Raw genomic sequence first — 20,733 nt, forward strand, 5'->3', positions numbered from 1 at the left:
AATTTATGTTGCTTTCCCAATTCCAAGGATTGTTGAAAATTTGTTTTTTTTTGTTCTGTTCGTCCCAGAGATCATGCTATCATCGCCCCTCCTGGAAGATGATCTTAAAATTTACTTTTACTATGATGTAGAGATATTCTAAGATAAATTACTACTAGCCATCATCCTTTATAATTATGTGGTGTTTGAATGATTTAGATCTTTTTGTTCAGCAGCTCTTTAATATGCAGTTTCAGAAGCTAGATGGTTGCTACTCTAGCAGCCATGCAGTGGTTTGAATAAGAATCTGAGATATGAATAGAAGAGGGCCTGAAAAGAAAGATAAGTACAAAAGCCACCATAACAATAAATATGTAGCCTCGCAGAGCAGTTGTTTTTTTGGCTTCTGTGGAAAGTGAAAGCTGGCAGAAGAAGTAGGCAAATAATTCAAATACTTCAACAAATTAAATTAAAAATTAAAAAATGAAACAAATGGAACATTTGCTAAAAATAGGACATTGTATATGATACTAAAATTTAACACAAAAGAGAACTACCTCTGGGGGGCATGGCTGGATGGTGTGCTAAGAAGTCGCAGGGTCTTGACTCTTCCGAAGAACATTGCATAAAGCAATTCGCTAAGCGATACCCCAACTCCTGGACAATGTGGAAACACCACAAAAAGATGGAGCAATCATTGCAGAGCTCCTTACAAGGGGCTCACAGCACAATGTCACCTTTTTTAGACTCAAGAATCCAAGATGGCAGAAGCTGCAGCCATCAGCCCCAGCACAATCGGTTCAGGTGCCTCAGGCTACAGCACCATGTCTGTCCTTCCAGACATCCGCTCATTACTTGCTGCTCTCCCGACGAAGGATGATCTGCGAGCCATGGTTAAAACATTGCAAGAATCATATAAAGTAGACCTTGCAGAAATCAAAACTGAGCTGTGCACTATAGGCGAAGGAGGAAACAGAGCGGGCCTACAACCAAGTGATGCATCGGGTCATTAACCACCACAGATTCATGTACCTGCTCATAAAGCATATGAGCAGCAACAACTTCAGAATCTGTGGTATACCTGAAACTGTCCCTTCAGCTGATCTCCACCAAACTGGGAGCACAATTTTTAATTCTATTCTGGACAATGACTCCTCCACCCCACTAGAACTGGACAGAGTCTACCGCACACTAGGGGCATCCAAGCTGTACCAACTTCCTAGCACTGGTCCCCAACATAACAGCACATTAGATAAGGAGCAACTCTGTACAAATTTCATCCAATACTCCAAGATCCCTAGAATTCCCACTGATGTTAAAGGTACTTGACTCTCCCTTATCTAAGAAAGAATTCATACTCTCCATCAAGACCACTAAATCTGGCAAAGCCCCTAGGCCGGATGGGTTGTCCATATCCTATTGCAAAGAGTTGGGAGATCACATCATATCATACCTAGTGGAAGCAACTAATTCCATTTCTGCTAACAAAGAGATACCCCAAGAAGCCCTAGAAGCTCACATATCATTGATACATAAAAAATACAAGGACCCCACCGAGCCAGGGAGTTCTCTACTAAATGTAGACTCAAAACTTTATGCCAAGGTCATATTTAACTCAGGATAATACTTAAAGGCTATTCAGAATTATCCAGCATTGCAAGAGATGGTCATGCTTTTATCCACAGATGCAGAGAAAGCATTTGACAGGGTGGACTGGATATTTTTTAAAAGATCTGTCAGGTATTAACCTAGGACCCAAAATGAAAGCCTGGATCTCCATTCTGTACACATCCCCAACAAGCTGTGCATCAGTGGTGAACTATCACAACCTTTTCACATAAAAATAAAACCCAACAAGGATAGCCCCTCAGTAAGAGACTGGCCACGTAAGATAGCTGAGATCCACAGATTTGAGGAACTGAGATATGACTCTGCAACAGACTCGCAGAAATTCATAAAAAGGTTGTTTTACTGGGTATAGTTTCTAAACACAGATTCCTGAAAACAATTTTGTCTCCTGTGAAATTCCTTTGAGCTCCCTCGCTTTAAGTACCACAAAATTACTATCCTGCAGCCAGTGACAATGGCAGATGTCAAACTTGAGCAGCCTCTCTGACCCAGGTATGATCTCTATCTGATATTTATTCCTTCTTTTTTATACTCCTCTTGCCCTTCATGAGCAACTGGAAGGCTCAGGGACTTCTCTAGAATGTATAAACCCTACCTCATAGTGATAAGACCTTTCAGATTGCCTTATTTTAAAATACGCCTCTGGTCACCCAGACAGGAATAATTTACCTACCCCATACCCTCTCTAAGTTCAGAGGTCCCTATACCCTTTACCTCTTCCCCCAAACCTTCCTCTCCCCTCCTCCTTAATACTTGTCTTTTAATGATTTGTTGTCCACCGACACATTAACAATGCTCCTTCCCTGCTGGCAAAATAGTGGTCATACATATTGTACGAGGGATACTCTGCACATAGTCATCACACTAGTGTGATTATATACTCATGTTTTTCTATACTTCCTATGTCATCCGTTTAAAGGGAAACAAAATATGTAATCATCTTCATGTACCATATTTGTTGAGATGGACTTGTAATCAAGGTAAAAAACTCAAAAAAAAAAAAAAAACTACCTTTTTTAATTAGAAAATAGAATATTGGAAATACATAATTTAGCTGGATATGAATGTGCGTTATGCAGCTTCTAGATTTATATGAAATGCAAATGTATTTGAAGCTTTGCTTTGCAGAAGCACTGTACAAGTCTCTTTTTCTTAAATATAATTTTCCTTTTTTTGTTATCTTTCTATGGTTTAAAGCTTTTCTTATTTGCCTTTTCTCTGCTTTTTCCTTACCTTATTTAAACCCAAGAGAATTGTGTTCCTGATAACTTTTATAACAAGCTGCGAGATGTACATTTTAATAATTTACTGACTGTGGCTTTTCTTGCTAGTTTTAGCTAATATTCAGAACCGTGAAAACGTCAAGAAAACACTTTTTTTTTACTTACAGAATCCTTTTTAAATAATAAAAGCATAAATAAAAACAAATGTTCCAGAAGTAACCACTTAGGTTATATTTTGTAGACAAAAATGAACTTTCCTGTAGTATATCAACATTATAATGTAGAGAGAGAAAAACCATGCAAATAAAAATATTATGAACTGATTTAGGAATGGGGATGCAAAGCTAAACTAACACTAAAAACTGAAACAAAGTAGCTAATGCCAACATTTTCTTATATATGATTTAATATCTCACTCTTAAGAATACTGATATTAACTCTCTTATTTTATCTTGCCTGGATTGTTGTACTCGTTATTGGAATTCACTCAGAGTTGATGGGTGAGATTGAGATACATCCAAAGAAGATTCCTAAGCTAAAAAAATGGTGTATAAAATCTCAGTTATAAATAAGGACTGTCCAAGTTGGGATTGTTTAGATTCGAGAAGGGCACTTAAAGGGAGTATGATAACTACGCATACATATATAAGTGATCATACAAGTTCCTGATGTTTTATTCAGAATTCAATACAAGGATATCCATTATGGCTAGAGGAAAGATTCTTAAGACAACTGAGTTTTGAAGTTTTTGGAATACTCTCTGAAATGGTTGTACAGGTATATATAAAAGAGGAAAAACTGGATTACTGACATTAACATTTAATACAAAATTGATCACGGACTATACGATTGCCATGTTGTAGGAAATTTTCTCCCTCTCTAAGGCAAATTAGGCAGCTAACAATACTGTTAATACTGTTAATATTAATGCAAAATATCAAACATCCACTGGCAAAAATCTAAATATTTGAAAAGAGATTTTTCTGAATTTGCAGAATTCTTTCCCAGAAGTTGTTGTATTGGCAGATATATTAGATTGGATGGCTATTTAGCAAGTGAGAAAATACAGGGTTACTAGAATTAAGTCTATTTACCAAATTTATTCAGTTGCTTGTCTGATTGGCCTATTTGAGTGAGGAATGTTTTTTTTCCTTGGCATTTATAAGGGGCAGATTTATCAAGGTTTGAGGTTAAAATTCAAATTTTCAAATTCGACTTTTTGAATTTCGAATTTTCGAGTTTTTTTATGGCCAAAACTGTCAAATTCAACTTGGGAATTATAAAAATCTGATTTAAGTTTTTTTAAAAATTCAAATTCGATTTTCGAAATTTATCATACACTGGCCATTTAAGAACTTGAATTCGACTATTCATCACCTTAAACCTAAGAGTAATTGTGCACATTTCAGCAGGAGGGCAGATGCAATAGAATAGAAACAGAGGAAGTGCAAGGAGCATGTTTGGCTGTAAGTATCGTTAATGAATGGTTTCTATATGTGCAACATTTGCATCTGTTTGCACTTTTGATTGTAAATGATCCTTACAGAATTGTATAGTAGTGGTTATGCCAAAGACACAAAAAAGGAAGCAGCTTATGAACTGGTATGTAAATGCTTCCTTATTAATATCTAGCATTTATATAGTATTTTGATGTCATATAGTTATGAAGATATAATTATACCTACAGTTCATCTGCAGTATAAAACAACACTGCTTCATCTAAATAAATCATTTTCCTAAAAAATGTAAAAAATAAAAATATACTTTTCTAGCAGTATGTGCCATTGGATAATTCTAAATAGGAAAACTGCCATATAAAGTAGTAAGGGCCACCCTCTGGCTCATGAGATTCACTGTGCTCACACACAAACCAAGGGCACACATGCTAGTTTACATCATCCAATGAATGGACAGAACTCTTACTGCCACACTTTTTCCTGTTATGGTTAGAGATTTCCTGTCAGGTGACTAGTAAGTGATACAGGCTATCACAAAATGTTGACTAAAGGTAAAAGATGAAAAAAGGGCATTTTTTTCTAATACATAAAGAGCCATTTGGTAAGATTCTTTAATATGCCACTTATTCTGATGTAAATTATCTGTCAGTTAAGTATTCATTTTGAAGGTATAGTTTAAACCCTAATTTTCTTGGTGTACTTTACTTACCCCATTTACGCTGTAGCCAAGATCTCCATACAGTAAGATTGGTAAGACTCTATTGAATTTCGAATAATGAAAATGTTCAGGAAATTCATCTTTCTTGTATACATTTAAATTAGGATGTGCATTCTTTAATTTCTGATATAACTCTTCTTCTTTTCCTTCTTTTGGTAAGATCATCCCAAAACCTCCATAATCCAATATGTCAAATTTGACAAGATCTTTAAAATTAATGTAATTTGCTAGTTTTATTTCAGTAACATCCGGTTGCTTTTTAACAGTGGTCATACCATGGTCTGATGTAATGATGACATTTAATTTGTCTTTCAAGTTGTTGACTTCAATAGCATTTAATAGATATCCAATGGTTCTGTCGATCTGTTGAATAATTTCCTTTCTTTTCTCTGTTTCAGGGCCTACCAAGTGCCCAGTTTTGTCAGGCTCACCATAGTAAAGTGTTACAAAATCTAAATGTTCTTCATTGAACCATTTCATAACTATGTCTATGTTTTCCCTCCACTCTGTCTCATTGCTGTCAGGATGGTTAGGCTCTTCCACCAGAGATTTAAACACTGCTTGCTTACCATACTTTGCACCTCCACCAGGAAAATGAAAGGATCCAGTTTTTAGACCCTGAAAAAAACAAAATATTCCAATATTCATTTATGAAATAGTTAACCAGCAGGTAATGTAATAATCTCTTTGCATTAGTAAATGATTTTAGATTTCATTTATTTTGGCAATATCTGTTCAGGAAAGTGAAATATTCCAAATATAGCAATTGCCCACTTTGATTTCTTTGATGCATATGTATGTTGTACTGTTAAATATGAGCACTCCACTCTACTATGCTTATTTTTTTGGGATTGCCATTATAACCGGCCTCTTCCCTTAAATCTTAGGCAAAGTGTTGCCAAATGCCCTATATATTAATGCAACATTTATGTATTATCTCAAAATAAATAGTCCATTGTATTTTGAAGAATTTGATGTCCCTAAAAAATAAATTAAACAGTCTAACAGATCTGGCAGCTTTTAGCACATTCTGAACTCTCTCTTTCTTTGGGGAATTCTTAAGGGCAAATATTGTAAACAATTTCATTTTTCAGTCAATATTTTTGAAGGATCTTTCCATAATGCAAAAATTGAAGTTTTGCTGAAGTGATTGTATTCACAATTAGGGCCAGATTTATCAAGGGTCGAATTAAAAAATTAGAATTTCAAGATAATATCAGTGTATTTTGACTAGGGAATAGTACAAATTTGATTAGAATTTAAAAAAAATTGAAAATTTGAATATCGAAATTTATCATTTACTGTCTTTTTAAAAATTAGATTTCGACTATTCATCTAAAACCTGCCAAATTGCTGTTTTAGCCTATGGGGCACTTCCTAGAACCTATTTGCAGTCATTTGGTGGAGTTTGAAAAATCAAAGTTTTTCTTTGAATACAATCTGAATTTGTTTTGAATGATCGAATACAGCCTACAGAAAATTTCTATTTTTTTTTTAAATTTCGGTTGGTCTTTTTTTTTCAAATTTCGAGTTGATGGGAGTTTAAAAAAACTCCCATCACTTCGAAATTCAAATCTTGATAAATCTACCCCTTATTGTATGCGTTTACCACATTCACTATCAGTAATAATCACTATTTCTGTACTGGTTATAATACAAATTCTTAATTTACTTAATTTGTATGACCATTTATGGATTTTGATGACATTATTAACTGTGAAAACATTTCAAATTTCAACAGTTTATATTGGTCGAAAACAACATTATGAAACATTATTGACTACAATGGGACAAATTCACTAAGATCCGAAGTTGCGCCAGTGACAGCTTCGCCGCACTTCGCCAGGCGTAGTTTAGCCAGCGCTACGTAAATTCACTAAAATGCGAATTTGCGCTCAGGGAGGCAAATGGTAGCGAAGTAGCGCTAGCGTTAATTCGTCAAGTAAAGCGAAGTTACGCTAGCGATGCCTAATTTGCATACGGCGCCAAGTTAAAATACAATGGACGTATATGTAGCAGCAAATACATTACACTACACAAGCCTGGGAAACCTTCATAAAATAGAGTTGTTATTTTGCCCTACACATGTGCCCACTGTATAGTTTAGGTGCCATATGTTAGGAAATGTAGGGGGGAAGGAGGGTACCCCCAAAAAAATTTACGATCTTTTTCAGCCTATCACCCTTAAAAAGTAAAAGACGCCAGCATTTTTTGGGACTTAGAAAAAATTTAAACTTTTTTTGAAGCAATCCCTATCTACTCTATTGCACTTCGCCTGGTCTGAGGTGGCGAAGGCAAGTCTGGCGCAAGAGGTAACGTTCAGTAAAATGCGCAAGTTAGTGAATTAGCAAAGTTATGTACGTCCCTTTGCATAGCGCAACTTCGCCTGGTGTAAGAGTGCGAAGTAGCGCTAGAGTAGGTCCATTACGCTAGCGAATTTACGCCAGCGCCCATTAGTAAATTGGTGAAGTAACGAAATGACGTCACGCTGGCTAATTTGCGCTAGCGTTAGGCACTTCGCACTTTAGTGAATTTGCCCATAGTGTTATCACAGGGAAAACAATAATTTGCAAAAAATTAAAGATACATTTGGTGGGATTATTTTTGTTGTTGCTTAGAAAATTCTTTTGTTTACCCGTAGATTTTTAATTTGCACAAGTCTTCATAAAACTATGCATATTTGATATGGGTTTTCAAATCTTGTTTTTGATATTGGCATATATAATATTTATTATGTATTTGGAGCCATATGTCATGTTCGAGAAGTGGAATTGCACACATAATCATAAGAGAGTGAGGGAGAGGAAAGAGAAATCAAAGGGTGAAAAGGGAGAATAAATGAATATATAACTAAATACATTTTGGAAACTACTGTTACCCTGCAGTAAATATGCATTCTAAAAAATGTTCATACAGTGATTGCCAACTTATTTTAAAGATGGAACAATTTCACTTCTAATGTGAAGGCTGGTTTATCATGACTTGGGAAATTTCACTGAGCAGTAACAAAACCAAGCCTTTCTGCACAGAAAAGACTTGTCCAATTTCAATCGCTTTTAGAAATGTGTCAATATATTAAGAAATCTTTCCTGACTGTAAATGACAAGAAGTTTTGTTCAGTGGCAAAAATATTAAACTTGTGGAAACCCTTCAATAATTCCCCAGTCCACAATCCCCTTAGGTTTGCTGCATCATTTTCCTTAGGTTTGCTACATGTTTTAGGTGTCTAGTGTCTATACATCAAAACTAGACACCTAAAACATATGCAAATTTAGAAATACACAGAAAATATTTGTTTTATAATTTCACACACATTTGTGTTGGATGCAGTTAAAAAAATAAGGTTCAGTTGATTGTACAGAACTTTATTTTAGCAGCCTGTCACTTTATCCTGCTTCAGGGTGTCAGCTACATTACAGCTGTATTAGGAAGCTGGTCCTAAAGGCATATTGAAATACTAAAATGCTTGATCATGGACCGTCCATCATACTGAACAGTATTTTATTCAGCAACAGCTAATCACTGATCAGTCCTGCAGCATAAAACTTGTCATTTTATAAATGCATAATCTGTCAACTCTTTTAGCACTTTTAAAGCAAAAACCTATTATTTCCAGATTTTACAAGAACATTACATGGCAGCATTGAACCTAGTGCAGCCTGGATTAAATATGATTAGCAATTAGTCCTACAGCATCAGCAATGCTTTTTGCTGAAGTTCTTCAATTTGGATAACTGATAAGGCTTAAGGTTAGCTTCTCTACCGCAGCCAAGAGCATATGTGGATAGTCACTGACATCAGAAAGATAGATTGAATCATCAGAAGGTGGTTGTAGACAGATATGAATCATATTTAGGCATATTCTTTTCAAGCCTTAGTTCTGCTTTAAGACACATTTGGGAGATTTTATTTTGGTGCCATATTTCTGCTATCTAGTTACTTTACAGATGAAGGAGAACATTGCTTGAAATGTTATTGATACACATTATTAGGGTTTTGGACAGGGACTCAAATACAACACATTATTGTCACCAAGATGTCAGGCAACATACTGTACACGTATCATTATAGTTATAGCACAGTATGGTGCAGGTTCACTCTAATTAAATATATTGGAGCAAACAAAATTACCCTAAAAAAGAGCTGGCAGAAATGAAACGAAGTTAAGGAGAAACAACCTCTGTCTTTTATAAAATGCATTTGTTTTGAAGATAATATATATGATTCATATATAGTGCAGAATTGCCATGGACCCAACCACTGCTCTGTGCACACCAGAAAATCCAGCAGTGCACTGGAAAGGAAAGGGTGATCAACTGTCTCTGCTGTGATTGGCACATGTGCAGGACAAAATTAAAAAAAAGGATAATTTTTACACATATACAATTGCAGTGGTCCCCAACCAGTAGCTCGTGAGCAACATGTTGCTCCCCAGCCCCTATGATGTTGCTCCCAGTGGCCTTAAAGCAGGTGCTTATTTTTGAATTCCTGTTTTTTAGGCAAGTTTTGGGGCATTAAAACCAGGTGTACTGCCAAACAGAATAGAAGAGGGGCTACCAATAGCCAATCACAGCCCTTATTTGGCACCACCCATGAACATTTTTCATGCTTGTGTTGCTCCCCAACTCGTTTTACATCTGGATGTTGCTCACGGGTGAAAAAGGTTGGGGACCCTTGCATTAGAGGAACACTGGTAAGACAATATACATTATACTGTATATCACTTACCAATATTCAAATACAATAAATAATAATACAAATAACTTTTATCTACATTATCTTATTTATATGCAAATTATTCTTTGTGTCATCAACATCATATAAAACATAAGCCAAATTTGGGTAAGGAATAGCACCTGGTTTTGAGCAGTAATCCACAGAGGCAATACTCCATTGTCCCACCATTCTGACATTGTTTGCGTTTTTTTGAAGCTAAGCTTTTCAAGAGTTTCAGGGTTAAACATCAAATTGTGGATTACACCATGATCTTCTATCCAGCGTCCTACAGTATTGAGGAAAAATGTTAGAATATGTCTGTTGAGTCTGGTTGACAACATTTTATAATTACATATGGTTACATAGTTAAGTTGGGTTAAAAAAAGACCAAAGTTCATCAAGTTCAAACCCTCAAAATCAATCTCTGTGCATACGTATATATACACACCCAAACAAACCTGTCCACACACATATAGAAACGATATATATACCAATGCCTATACTAACTGTAGATGTTAAAATCACAAAAAATAGCCATGGATATTATGCTTGTTTAGCAAATAACCCACACCACTTTTAAAGACATTAATAGAATTTGCCATCACACTGTAACTAGGGATGTCGCGGACTGTTCGCCGGCGAACTTGTTTGCGCGAACATCGACTGTTCGCGCTCGCCGAATGTTCGCAAACGTCGCGCGACGTTCGCCATTTTGGGTTCGCCTTAGCTGGCGCTTTTTTTGCCCTCTCACCCCAGACCAGCAGATACATGGCAGCCAATCAGGAAGCTCTCCCTCCTGGACCACCCCCACACCCCCTGGACCACTCCCCTTCCATATATAAACTGAAGCCCTGCAGCGTTTTTTCATTCTGCCTGTGTGTGCTTGGAAGAGCTAGTGTAGGGAGAGAGCTGTTAGTGATTTGAGGGACAGTTGATAGTAAGTTTGCTGGCTAGTAATCTACTTGATACTGCTCTGTATTGGAGGGACAGAACTCTGCAGGGATTTGAGGGACATTTTAGGTTAGGTAGCTTTGCTGGCTAGTAATCTACCTTCTACTGCAGTGCTCTGTATGTAGCTGCTGTGGGCACTGATCTCTTCTGATCTCATCTGCTGAGCTGACTGCTGTAATAACCCAATAGTCCTTGTAAGGACTGCTTTTATTTTCTTTTTTGTTTTTTTACTTTGCTACTATAAGAGCCCAGTGCTATTAGTCTAGCTGTGTTGGGGAGTGGGACTGGTGTGCTACTGTGCTGCTCCTAGTAGTTCAGCAGCACCAACCCGAGTAATTTTTTTTTTTAATATACATATATTTTTTTTTTTATTTTACTTATCTTACTGTTCTTTAACGTGTCCAGTGCTGTTTGCTGTTCTTCATAGTAGTGCACCAATAGTAGTGCACTTGCAGGCATTATTTGCCCAGTGTGTTCTTCAAACAACTGCCATCAAGCTGTGTGAGCTTTTTCACATTCTGTCTAAATATCAATAATAATACCGTCTCCAGAAACACCACCCGAGTGACGTTTTTCAAGCAGCAATAATTTATTCCGTATCCACTGCTGTAGTAGTGTATACGTTGACCTTGTAGCCATTGTTTGCCCAGTGTGTTCTTCAAACAACTGCCATCTAGCTGTGTGAGCTTTTTCACATTCTGTCTAAATATCAATAATAATACCGTCTCCAGAAACACCACCCGAGTGACGTTTTTCAAGCAGCAATAATATATTCCGTATCCACTGCTGTAGTAGTGTATACGTTGACCTTGTAGGCATTGTTTGCCCAGTGTGTTCTTCAAACAACTGCCATCTAGCTGTGTGAGCTTTTTCACATTCTGTCTAAATATCAATAATAATACCGTCTCCAGAACCACCACCTGAGTGACGTTTTTCAAGCAGCAATAATATATTCCGTATCCACTGCTGTAGTAGTGTATACGTTGACCTTGCAGGCATTATTTCAATTTGTTTGCCCAGTGTGTTCTTCATTTTCAAACAACTGCCATCTAGCTGTGTGAGCTTTTTCACATTCTGTCTAAATATCAATAATAATACCGTCTCCAGAAACACCACCTGAGTGACATTTTTCAAGCAGCAATAATATATTCCGTATCCACTGCTGTAGTAGTGTATACGTTGACCTTGCAGGCATTGTTTCAATTTGTTTGCCCAGTGTGTTCTTCATTTTCAAACAACTGCCACTGAGCTGTGTGAGCTTTTTCACATTCTGTCTAAATATCAATAATAATACCGTCTCCAGAAACACCACCTGAGTGACGTTTTTCAAGCAGCAATAATATATTCCGTATCCACTGCTGTAGTGTATACGTTGACCTTGCAGGCATTGTTTCAATTTGTTTGCCCAGTGTGTTCTTCATTTTCAAACAACTGCCATCTAGCTGTGTGAGCTTTTTCACATTCTGTCTAAATATCAATAATAATACCGTCTCCAGAAACACCACCTGAGTGACGTTTTTCAAGCAGCATTAATATATTCCGTATCCACTGCTGTAGTGTATACGTTGACCTTGCAGGCATTGTTTCAATTTGTTTGCCCAGTGTGTTCTTCATTTTCAAACAACTGCCACCGAGCTGTGTGAGCTTGTTCACATTCTGTCTAAATATCAATAATAATACCGTCTCCAGAACCACCACCCGAGTGACGTTTTTCAAGCAGCAATAATATATTCCGTATCCACTGCTGTAGTAGTGTATACGTTGACCTTGCAGGCATTATTTCAATTTGTTTGCCCAGTGTGTTCTTCATTTTCAAACAACTGCCATCTAGCTGTGTGAGCTTTTTCACAATCTGTCTAAATATCAATAATAATACCGTCTCCAGAAACACCACCTGAGTTGTTGTTGTTGTTTTAAAAATAATGCCAGGCAAAGGCAGGCCGCCACGCAGAGGCACTAGGGGCCGTGCTGCTATGCTATCCTGTGGCCCTAGGAAATTGCCCAGTTTTAAAAAGGCAATGACCCTGAACTCCCAAAATGCTGAAGAGGTAGTTGACTGGCTTACACAGCACACCCCATCCTCTACCGTTTCTAACTTTACCACAACATCCTCATCCTCCACTGCTATGGGCACCCCACGTAACACTTCCTCCACCACCGGCGCCCCTTCTTCACTGGAGTCAGAGGAGTTATTTACACATTGAACTGAGTGATGCGCAACCATTATTGGCAGAAGAAGATGAAGGAGATGAGGACGTTACACCAGATTTAATTCTGGCAGAGAACACAACAGAGATGGACATAATGAGTGATGAGGAGGTCCCCGCTGCTGCTTCCTTCTGTGAGCTGTTAGAAGAAATTGATGCATCTGAGGAGAATGATGATGAGGAGATTGATGTTTTGTGTGTGCCCAGTAGAAGAGAGCAAGAGGAGGATAGTTCAGATGGAGAGACGGAGAGTCAGAGAGGCAGGAGGAGAATAAGACTTAGAAGAAGCAGGGAGGACAGCTCGCAGGGAACAGTAGGGCAACAACATGTATCGGCACCTGTGGTCAGCCGGCCAACGCACCCGCCATTGCCGCCAACGCCGCCAACTTCTACTGTTACCGCCAGATTGCCAGCTTCAAAAAGGTCAGCAGTGTGGGATTTTTTTCATGTGTGTGCCTCTGACAAAAGCGTTGTAATTTGCAATGAGTGCAGTCAGAAACTGAGTCTTGGGAAGCCCAACAGCCACATAGGTACAACTTCTATGCGAAGGCACATGAACGGCAAGCACAAAGCACTTTGGGAGCAACACCTCAAAGGCAACAGACAAACTAAAAGCCACCCTCCTTCTGGTCCAGCATCTTACTGCTCTACCTCTGCTGTCCTTGACCCGTCTGAACCACCCTCCACTCCGCCTTCCACCTTGACCACCAGTTCCCATTCCCAGTCATCTGCCCCCAGCCAAGTTTCTGTGAGGGCCATGTTTGAGCGTAAGAAGCCAATGTCTGCGAGTCACCCCCTTGCCCGGCGCCTGACAGCTGGCTTGTCTGCACTCTTAGCCCGCCAGCTTTTACCATACCAGCTGGTGGACTCTGAGGCCTTCCGCAAATTTGTAGCAATTGGGACACCGCAGTGGAAGGTACCCAGCCGCAATTTTTTTTCAAAAAAGGGAATACCACACCTGTACCACCATGTGCAGAGCCAAGTCACCGCATCTCTGTCACTTAGTGTTGGGCCAAAGGTCCATATGACTACTGACGCATGGTCCTCCAAGCATGGTCAGGGCAGGTATGTCACCTACACTGCCCACTGGGTGAACTTGGTAATGGCTGGGAAGCAGGGAATGTGTGGCTCAACAACAACAGTGGAGTTGGTGTCACCTCCACGGATTGCACGCGGTTCTGCCACCACCTCTACTCCTCCTTCGCTCTCTACCTCGTCTTCTTCCTCTTCTTCCTCCTCTGCTGCTGGGTCCTCCTCCTCCACACCTGTGCACCCCCAGCTCCCCCTAGGCTATTCGACGTGCCAGGTACGTCGTTGTCATGCTGTCTTGGGGATGACGTGCCTGGAAAGCAGAAACCATACCGGATCTGTACTCCTGTCATCTCTGCAGTCACAGGCCGATCGGTGGCTGACCCCACACCAACTGAAGATCGGAAAAGTGGTGTGTGACAACGGAAGCAATCTGTTGGCAGCACTGAGACTGGGCAATTTAACACATGTGCCCTGCATGGCACATGTTCTGAATTTAATAGTCCAACGTTTTGTCTCGAAGTACCCAGGATTCCAGGACGTTCTCAGGCAGTCAGGAAGGTGTCGGCCCATTTCAGACGTTCCTACACAGCCATGGCACGCCTTGCTGGCATTCAGCAGTGGTACAACATGCCAGTCAGGCGTTTAATTTGCGACAGCCAGACTCGCTGGAATTCAACGCTCCTCATGTTGGAACGTCTGCTGCAACAACAAAGAGCCGTCAATGAATACCTGTTTGAACTGGGTGGTAGGACTGGATCTGCAGAGCTGGGGATTTTTTTCCCACGTTACTGGGTGCTTATGCGCGATGCCTGCAGGCTCATGCGCCCTTTTGAAGAGGTTACAAACATGGTCAGTCGCACCGAAGGCACCATCAGCGACCTAATACCCTTTGCTTTCTTCCTGGAGCGCGCCGTGCGACGAGTGACAGATGAGGCTGTAGACCAGCGTGACGAGGAGCAGGAAGCGCACGATTTCTGGTCGGAATCACCAGAACGAGCCCAGGCACCTGCTGCAACGCAGGGAGAGGTGTCAGAAGTGGAGTCAGAGGAGGAAGGTGGCTTTGTGGAGGAGGAGGACCAACAGGAGCAGGCTTCCCAGGGGGCTTGTGGTGACCTTTTGGGGACCCCTGGTCTTGTACGTGGCTGGGGGGAGGAGACCGTGGATGATGTAGTCCTTGATAACGAGGAAGCGGAGATGGATACCTCTGCATCCAACCTTGTGAGAATGGGGTCTTTCATGCTGTCATGCCTGTTGAAGGACCCCCCTATCAAGAGGCTTAAGGAGAAGGACCTGTACTGGGTCGCAACGCTACTAGACCCTCGGTACAAGCATAAAGTGGCAGAAATGTTACCAACGTACCACAAGTCCGAAAGGATGCTGCATTTACAAACCAGCCTGCAAAACATGTTGTACAATGCTTTTAAGGGTGATGTCACTTCAGGAACTCATCAACATTCCAGGGGCAGAGGTGCCAGTAATCCTGCCACGAGCGCACCTGCAAGGACAAAGCACTTTGGCCACTCTGTAACGTCAGACATGCAAATGTTTTTCAGTCCAAGGCAGCGCCAGAACCCTTCTGGATCCACCCTCGAAGAACGCCTCGACCGGCAGGTAGCGGACTACCTGGCATTAACTGCAGATATCGACACTCTGAGGAGCGATGAACCCCTGGACTACTGGGTGCGCAGGCTTGATCTGTGGCCAGAGCTGTCACAATTTGCCATGAACCTCTTGTCTTGCCCCGCCTCAAGTGTCCTCTCAGAAAGAACCTTCAGTGCAGCAGGAGGGATTGTAACTGAGAAGAGAACTCGCCTAGGTCACAAAAGTGTGGATTACCTGACCTTTATTAAAATGAACGAGGCGTGGATCTCGGAGGGTTACTGCACGCCGGAAGACTTGTTCTGACTCCCCATGCAGCTGTCCTTCTCTGCACGCATCATGACTCCACACACAGCTGTCCTTTAGCGTCCTCCTCCCTCCGCCACCGTTACAAACTAGGGTGCAAACCCTACTGGTTTCATTTGAATCCAGGTAAATCCTGAGTTTTTCTGGCCTCTGTGCTTCAGTGGCTGCAACCAAAAAAATTAATATTTTCAGCATTTATATGGCATATTTTTTCTGGCCTCTGTGCTTCAGTGGCTGCGACAAAAAAAAAAGAATATTTTCAGCATTTATATGGCATATTTTTTCTGGCCTCTGTGCTTCAGTGGCTGCGACAAATTTTTTTTATATTTTCAGCATTTATATGGCATATTTTTTCTGGCCTCTGTGCTGCAGTGGCTGCGACAAAAAAAATGAATATTTTCAGCATTTATATGGCATATTTTTTCTGGCCTCTGTGCTTCAGTGGCTGCGACAACATTTTTTTATATTTTCAGCATTTTTGTTCGCATTTTTGACGCAAGTTCGCGAACTTTTTTTCCGACGTTCGCTACATCCCTAACTGTAACCTGGCAGGGCATTCCACAAGTCCACTGGTCTCACTATTGGGCAGATTTACTAAAGGGCGAAGTGGCCATCGCTAGAAAAAATTCACCAGAAATCCCATCCGCAGGGAGATCACCAATTTACAGGTGTAGAGGACAATTCGCTAGTGAAAGAGACCATTGCTAGTGTCGTTTTGCGCCCTATCACAAGGCGAAGTTTCGCTCAGGTGAATGATTGTTACTCATGGATTTTACAGAATGGATCTAGTGAACTGATAATATGAAGCTACATCCTTCTCAATCTTATGTCAGTGACATCATATCCTGTATGTCAAAAAGTCACAAAATACACTTTTTTCATATTTTTAAAAGTTCTAACTATTAAAGATTTTTGTGTTAACATTTTTTCCAACCATTTGATACAGTGCCCCACAAATGACTGCTTTATAATCTGGTCTGAGTAATGTTTGTACAAGAAGATGAAAGGATAAAGGATCATGCACAGAGAATTGCTGTTGACGGTACATCGGAGTAGGCCACAGGATTCTGTATTGGGTCTACTTTTATTTCATTTGTCTATTATTGACTTAGAAAAGGATATTGTAAGGAATGTAAGGGTTTGCAGAGGACACAAAACCATTCAGCCCAATTAATTCCATCCAGGATATGGCATCCTTTTTGCTGGATATTGACAAACTGCTAATCTGGTCAGAAAAGTGGCAGATGAAATTCAACGTTGATAAATATATGGTAATATAACAAGAATGCTGTGTTGGGCAAATCCATCACAGAGAAGGTCCAAGGGGTGCTTTTGCACAATAATGCCAGTCAGCAGCTGCAAGGAGGAACACATTTTGAGCTGTACTAAAAGGGGCTTAGATAGTTACATAGTTACATAGTTAAATCGGGTTGAAAAAAGACAAAGTCCATCAAGTTCAACCCCTCCAAATGAAAACCCAGCATCCATACACACACCCCTCCCTACTTTTAATTAAATTCTATATACCCATACCTATACTAACTATAGAGCTTAGTATTACAATAGCCTTTGATATTATGATTCACAGAAAGAGAAGGTAAGTCTTTCACTTGAGACACTGGTAAAGCTCCACATATAATATGCAGTGATGGTTTCAAGTGCTTTATTGATTTAGGGATAGTCCAAACAAGGGAAACCAAGTTGAAATAGATATGGGTAGTCAATTATTATATAATCAATTATCAATTATAAAGAAAGACTGGTCAAGCGGGGGCTGGTTATGCTGAAGAAGAAGTGCTTAAAGGGGAAGGAAACCTAGTTGGCGCAAAAACCCTCCCCCCTCAAGTGTGTTGCCCACCCTCCCTCCTCCCCCCTGGCCTACCCGTCCCGCTGGGCAAATGCCCCTTACTTGTTACTTACCCTTCTGCGCAGGTCCAGTCCAGGGAGTTCACAGACGACATTTTCTTCCACGCGATCTTCTTCCTGCTTTGAACGGCGTTTTGCGCATGCACAGTAGGAGCATTTTGTCAGTACGATCTACTGCGCATGCGCCAAAAGTACATTGTGACTTTTGGTGCATGCGCAGTAGATCCGTACCGGTGAAATGCTCCTACTGCGCATGCGCAAAACGCCGTTCAAAGCAGGAAGAAGATCGCGTGGAAGAAGATGTCGTCTGTGAACTCCCTGGACTGGACCTGCGCAGAAGGGTAAGTAACAAGTAAGGGGCATTTGCCCAGCGGGACGGGTAGGCCAGGGGGGAGGAGGGAGGGTGGGCAACACACGGGAGGGGGGGAGGGTTTTTGCGCCAACTAGGTTTCCTTCCCCTTTAAGGGAGGGTATGATAACCTTGTATAAATATTAATTTTTTTACCAGTTTTTTTGCAGTAAGTTGTGGAATTCTCTTCCTCCAGTGTTTGTACTGGCAGATACATTAGATAGTTTCAAGAAGGGGTTGCATGGCATGCTGTTAGTACAAAGATGGTCAAGGGACTGGTCAGATTGGATCCAGGAAGAACATTTTTCCCTCTCTGACACAAATTCTCCTCTGAATCAACTAGCAGTCAAGCAAGTTTAATTTAGATATAAAAGTCTGAGCTTGATGGACATGTCTTTTTTCAACCCAAGTTAATATTTTAATTGGATAAAGCATAATAAAGGCTTTGTTGCACAAGGCTCATTCCTCCTTGATCAAATCTCTGAGTCTGCAATCTGGTCCCACATGTGGGTGACCGAATTATGCTGACACAATCAATTAGGGAATTTATGGAAGGAATGGCCACTTTTACAGCCTGATGGTAAATCAAAACACGCCCTGATCACAACGATACAGTTAGGGGCAGATTTATCAAAGGTTGAGGTGAATTTTTGAATGAAAAAAATCCCAATTTCGAGCTATTTTTTTCAAAAATTAGAATATCGAAATTTATCATGAACTGTCTCTTTAAAAAATTAGACTTCGACCATTCGCCATCTAAAACCTGCCAAATTGCTGTTTTTGCCTATGGAGGACCTCCTAGAACCTATTTGGAGTCAATTGCTGGACTTTGAAAAATCAAAGTTTATATGGAGGAAAAACGTCAAATCAAATTCAACCGAATGCGCTATTCCTTCGATTTGTATGATACGAATTCGGCCGAATACAGACCTATTCGATCGAAAAGGGACCTATTCAACCAAAAAAAGAACTTTGACTTAATTTCGGTTGGTCTTTTTGAATTCGAATTTCGAAGGTTTTTCAATTCGAAATTCGACCCTTGATAAATATGCCCCTTATAGTACAGACTTTTCTACAATCTGTGAGTCACATAAGAAGAAATTTATTAGCTTCTATTAGCTTTAAGACTCTAGGCATGTTGTCAAGTTCCTTGTTTGCTCACACAACCAACTTCATGTTAACTGCAAATTTTTATTCAGGGATGACAGAATCCATTGACCAATAATCCTTCTGATGGTTTATTTTTGTCTTTGTCTTTTTTAAAAGGGTGGTACACCTTTAAGTTAACTTTTAGTATGTTACAGAATGGCTAATTCTAAGCAACTTTTCAACTGTCCTTCATTTTTTCTATTTTATAGTTTTTTAATCATTTGCCTTCTTCTGAAGGGGGGTCACTGACTTCATCTAAAAAACAGATGCTTTGTAAGACTACATATTTATTGTTATTGCTTTTTTATTCCTCATCTTTCTATTCAGGCCATCCACTATTCCCATTCCAGCCTCTTATACAAATCAATGCGTGGTTACTAGGGTAATTTGGACCCTAGCATCCAGATTGCAGAAATTGCAGACTGGAGAGCTCCTGAATAAAAAATGAAATAACTCAGAAAACACATGGATGAAAACCAGTTGCTAATTGTCTCACAATATCTATACATCATTCTAAAAGTTAGTTTTAAGGTGAATAACCCTTTTAAGTGTAAGTTACAGTTACTAAAATTACATCATGGCCAGCCACATGCACGTTTAAAACCTGTGATGTATAATATCATCCTTTGCTAACCTAAGCAAAAAGCTGTATGCATCATATACAAATTAACAGAATTGATCCACAATTTTGTGACTATTGCTAATATTGTTGATTATGTGCATAACATATATACAATAAGAATAAGTGGCAAACATTATTATAAAAACAAACAATTTCATTTTTAAAAATGATTGGACTCACCAGTTATTGTTGTGAAGTGAGATGGAGATGTCATTGTTACAAATGGAGGGCTTATATACTTAGCTTTTACTCCAATCTCAGTCATATAGTCCAGGTTTGGAGTATTAACATCTTGATCATAATTCCAGCGAAAACCATCAAATGATATAACAAGCAGTTTGTTAGTAATTTCTTTTCTATTGACAAATAGAGGCTTGCTGATAGTTATTTGCACAAACACTGGAAGAAATACTAATAAAGACCAAGTACTATCCATTTTGATATTCTCTTATTGAAATGCTTCAAACTGCTCTCTGGACTCAGCTGCCTGTGCTTCTATAGAATGCAAGCTTTATCAATTGATAATCGGAGCAAAGCTCATCCAAGATATCAGCATCAGGAGCACGCCTTTAAACAAAGCTCACCCATGTAAGAGGCTCTGACTGCCTTTAAATGAAATGTAATACTAAAACATATACAGTATATAGTATTTAATACAATACAAACTTTTATAACTGACAAATAATGTTTAATATTTCTGACTACCATTCATGCATTCTAAAAGGAAATGTACGGTTCTCACTGTAAATAGTGAAAGATTCTAGAGGGCATGTACATTTAAAGCTGATTTGAGCAGCCTCTGACTTCATGTGAAGCATCAGAGGCTTAAAATATTTGGATATACTGTTGGGGTTACATTTTCAACTTATATTAGGACTCGTTTACATCTGCAAATGCAGTTGAGGTACCAGCAATTTCTCTAGTTGCACC

General features: G+C 39.6%; 1 protein-coding gene across 1 annotated transcript in view; it reads right to left on the reverse strand.

The window, feature by feature from the left end:
• The window catches only part of enpp7-l.L (ectonucleotide pyrophosphatase/phosphodiesterase family member 7-like L homeolog), a 30,441-nt gene extending 10,133 nt beyond the window's left edge, over positions 1 to 20,308 (reverse strand). The window contains exons 1-3 of the mRNA XM_018236893.2: positions 19,984 to 20,308; positions 9,863 to 10,008; positions 4,998 to 5,624 (exon numbers count right to left, since the gene is read on the reverse strand). Of these exons, the coding sequence (XP_018092382.2) occupies positions 4,998 to 5,624; positions 9,863 to 10,008; positions 19,984 to 20,239 (1,029 nt within the window). The 5' untranslated portion in view covers positions 20,240 to 20,308. The remainder of the gene's footprint in view (positions 1 to 4,997; positions 5,625 to 9,862; positions 10,009 to 19,983) is intronic.
• Between the last annotated feature and the right edge of the window lie 425 nt (positions 20,309 to 20,733).

This window comes from Xenopus laevis, chromosome 9_10L (assembly GCF_017654675.1).
Source record: "Xenopus laevis strain J_2021 chromosome 9_10L, Xenopus_laevis_v10.1, whole genome shotgun sequence".
Taxonomy (NCBI): Eukaryota; Metazoa; Chordata; class Amphibia; order Anura; family Pipidae; genus Xenopus; species Xenopus laevis.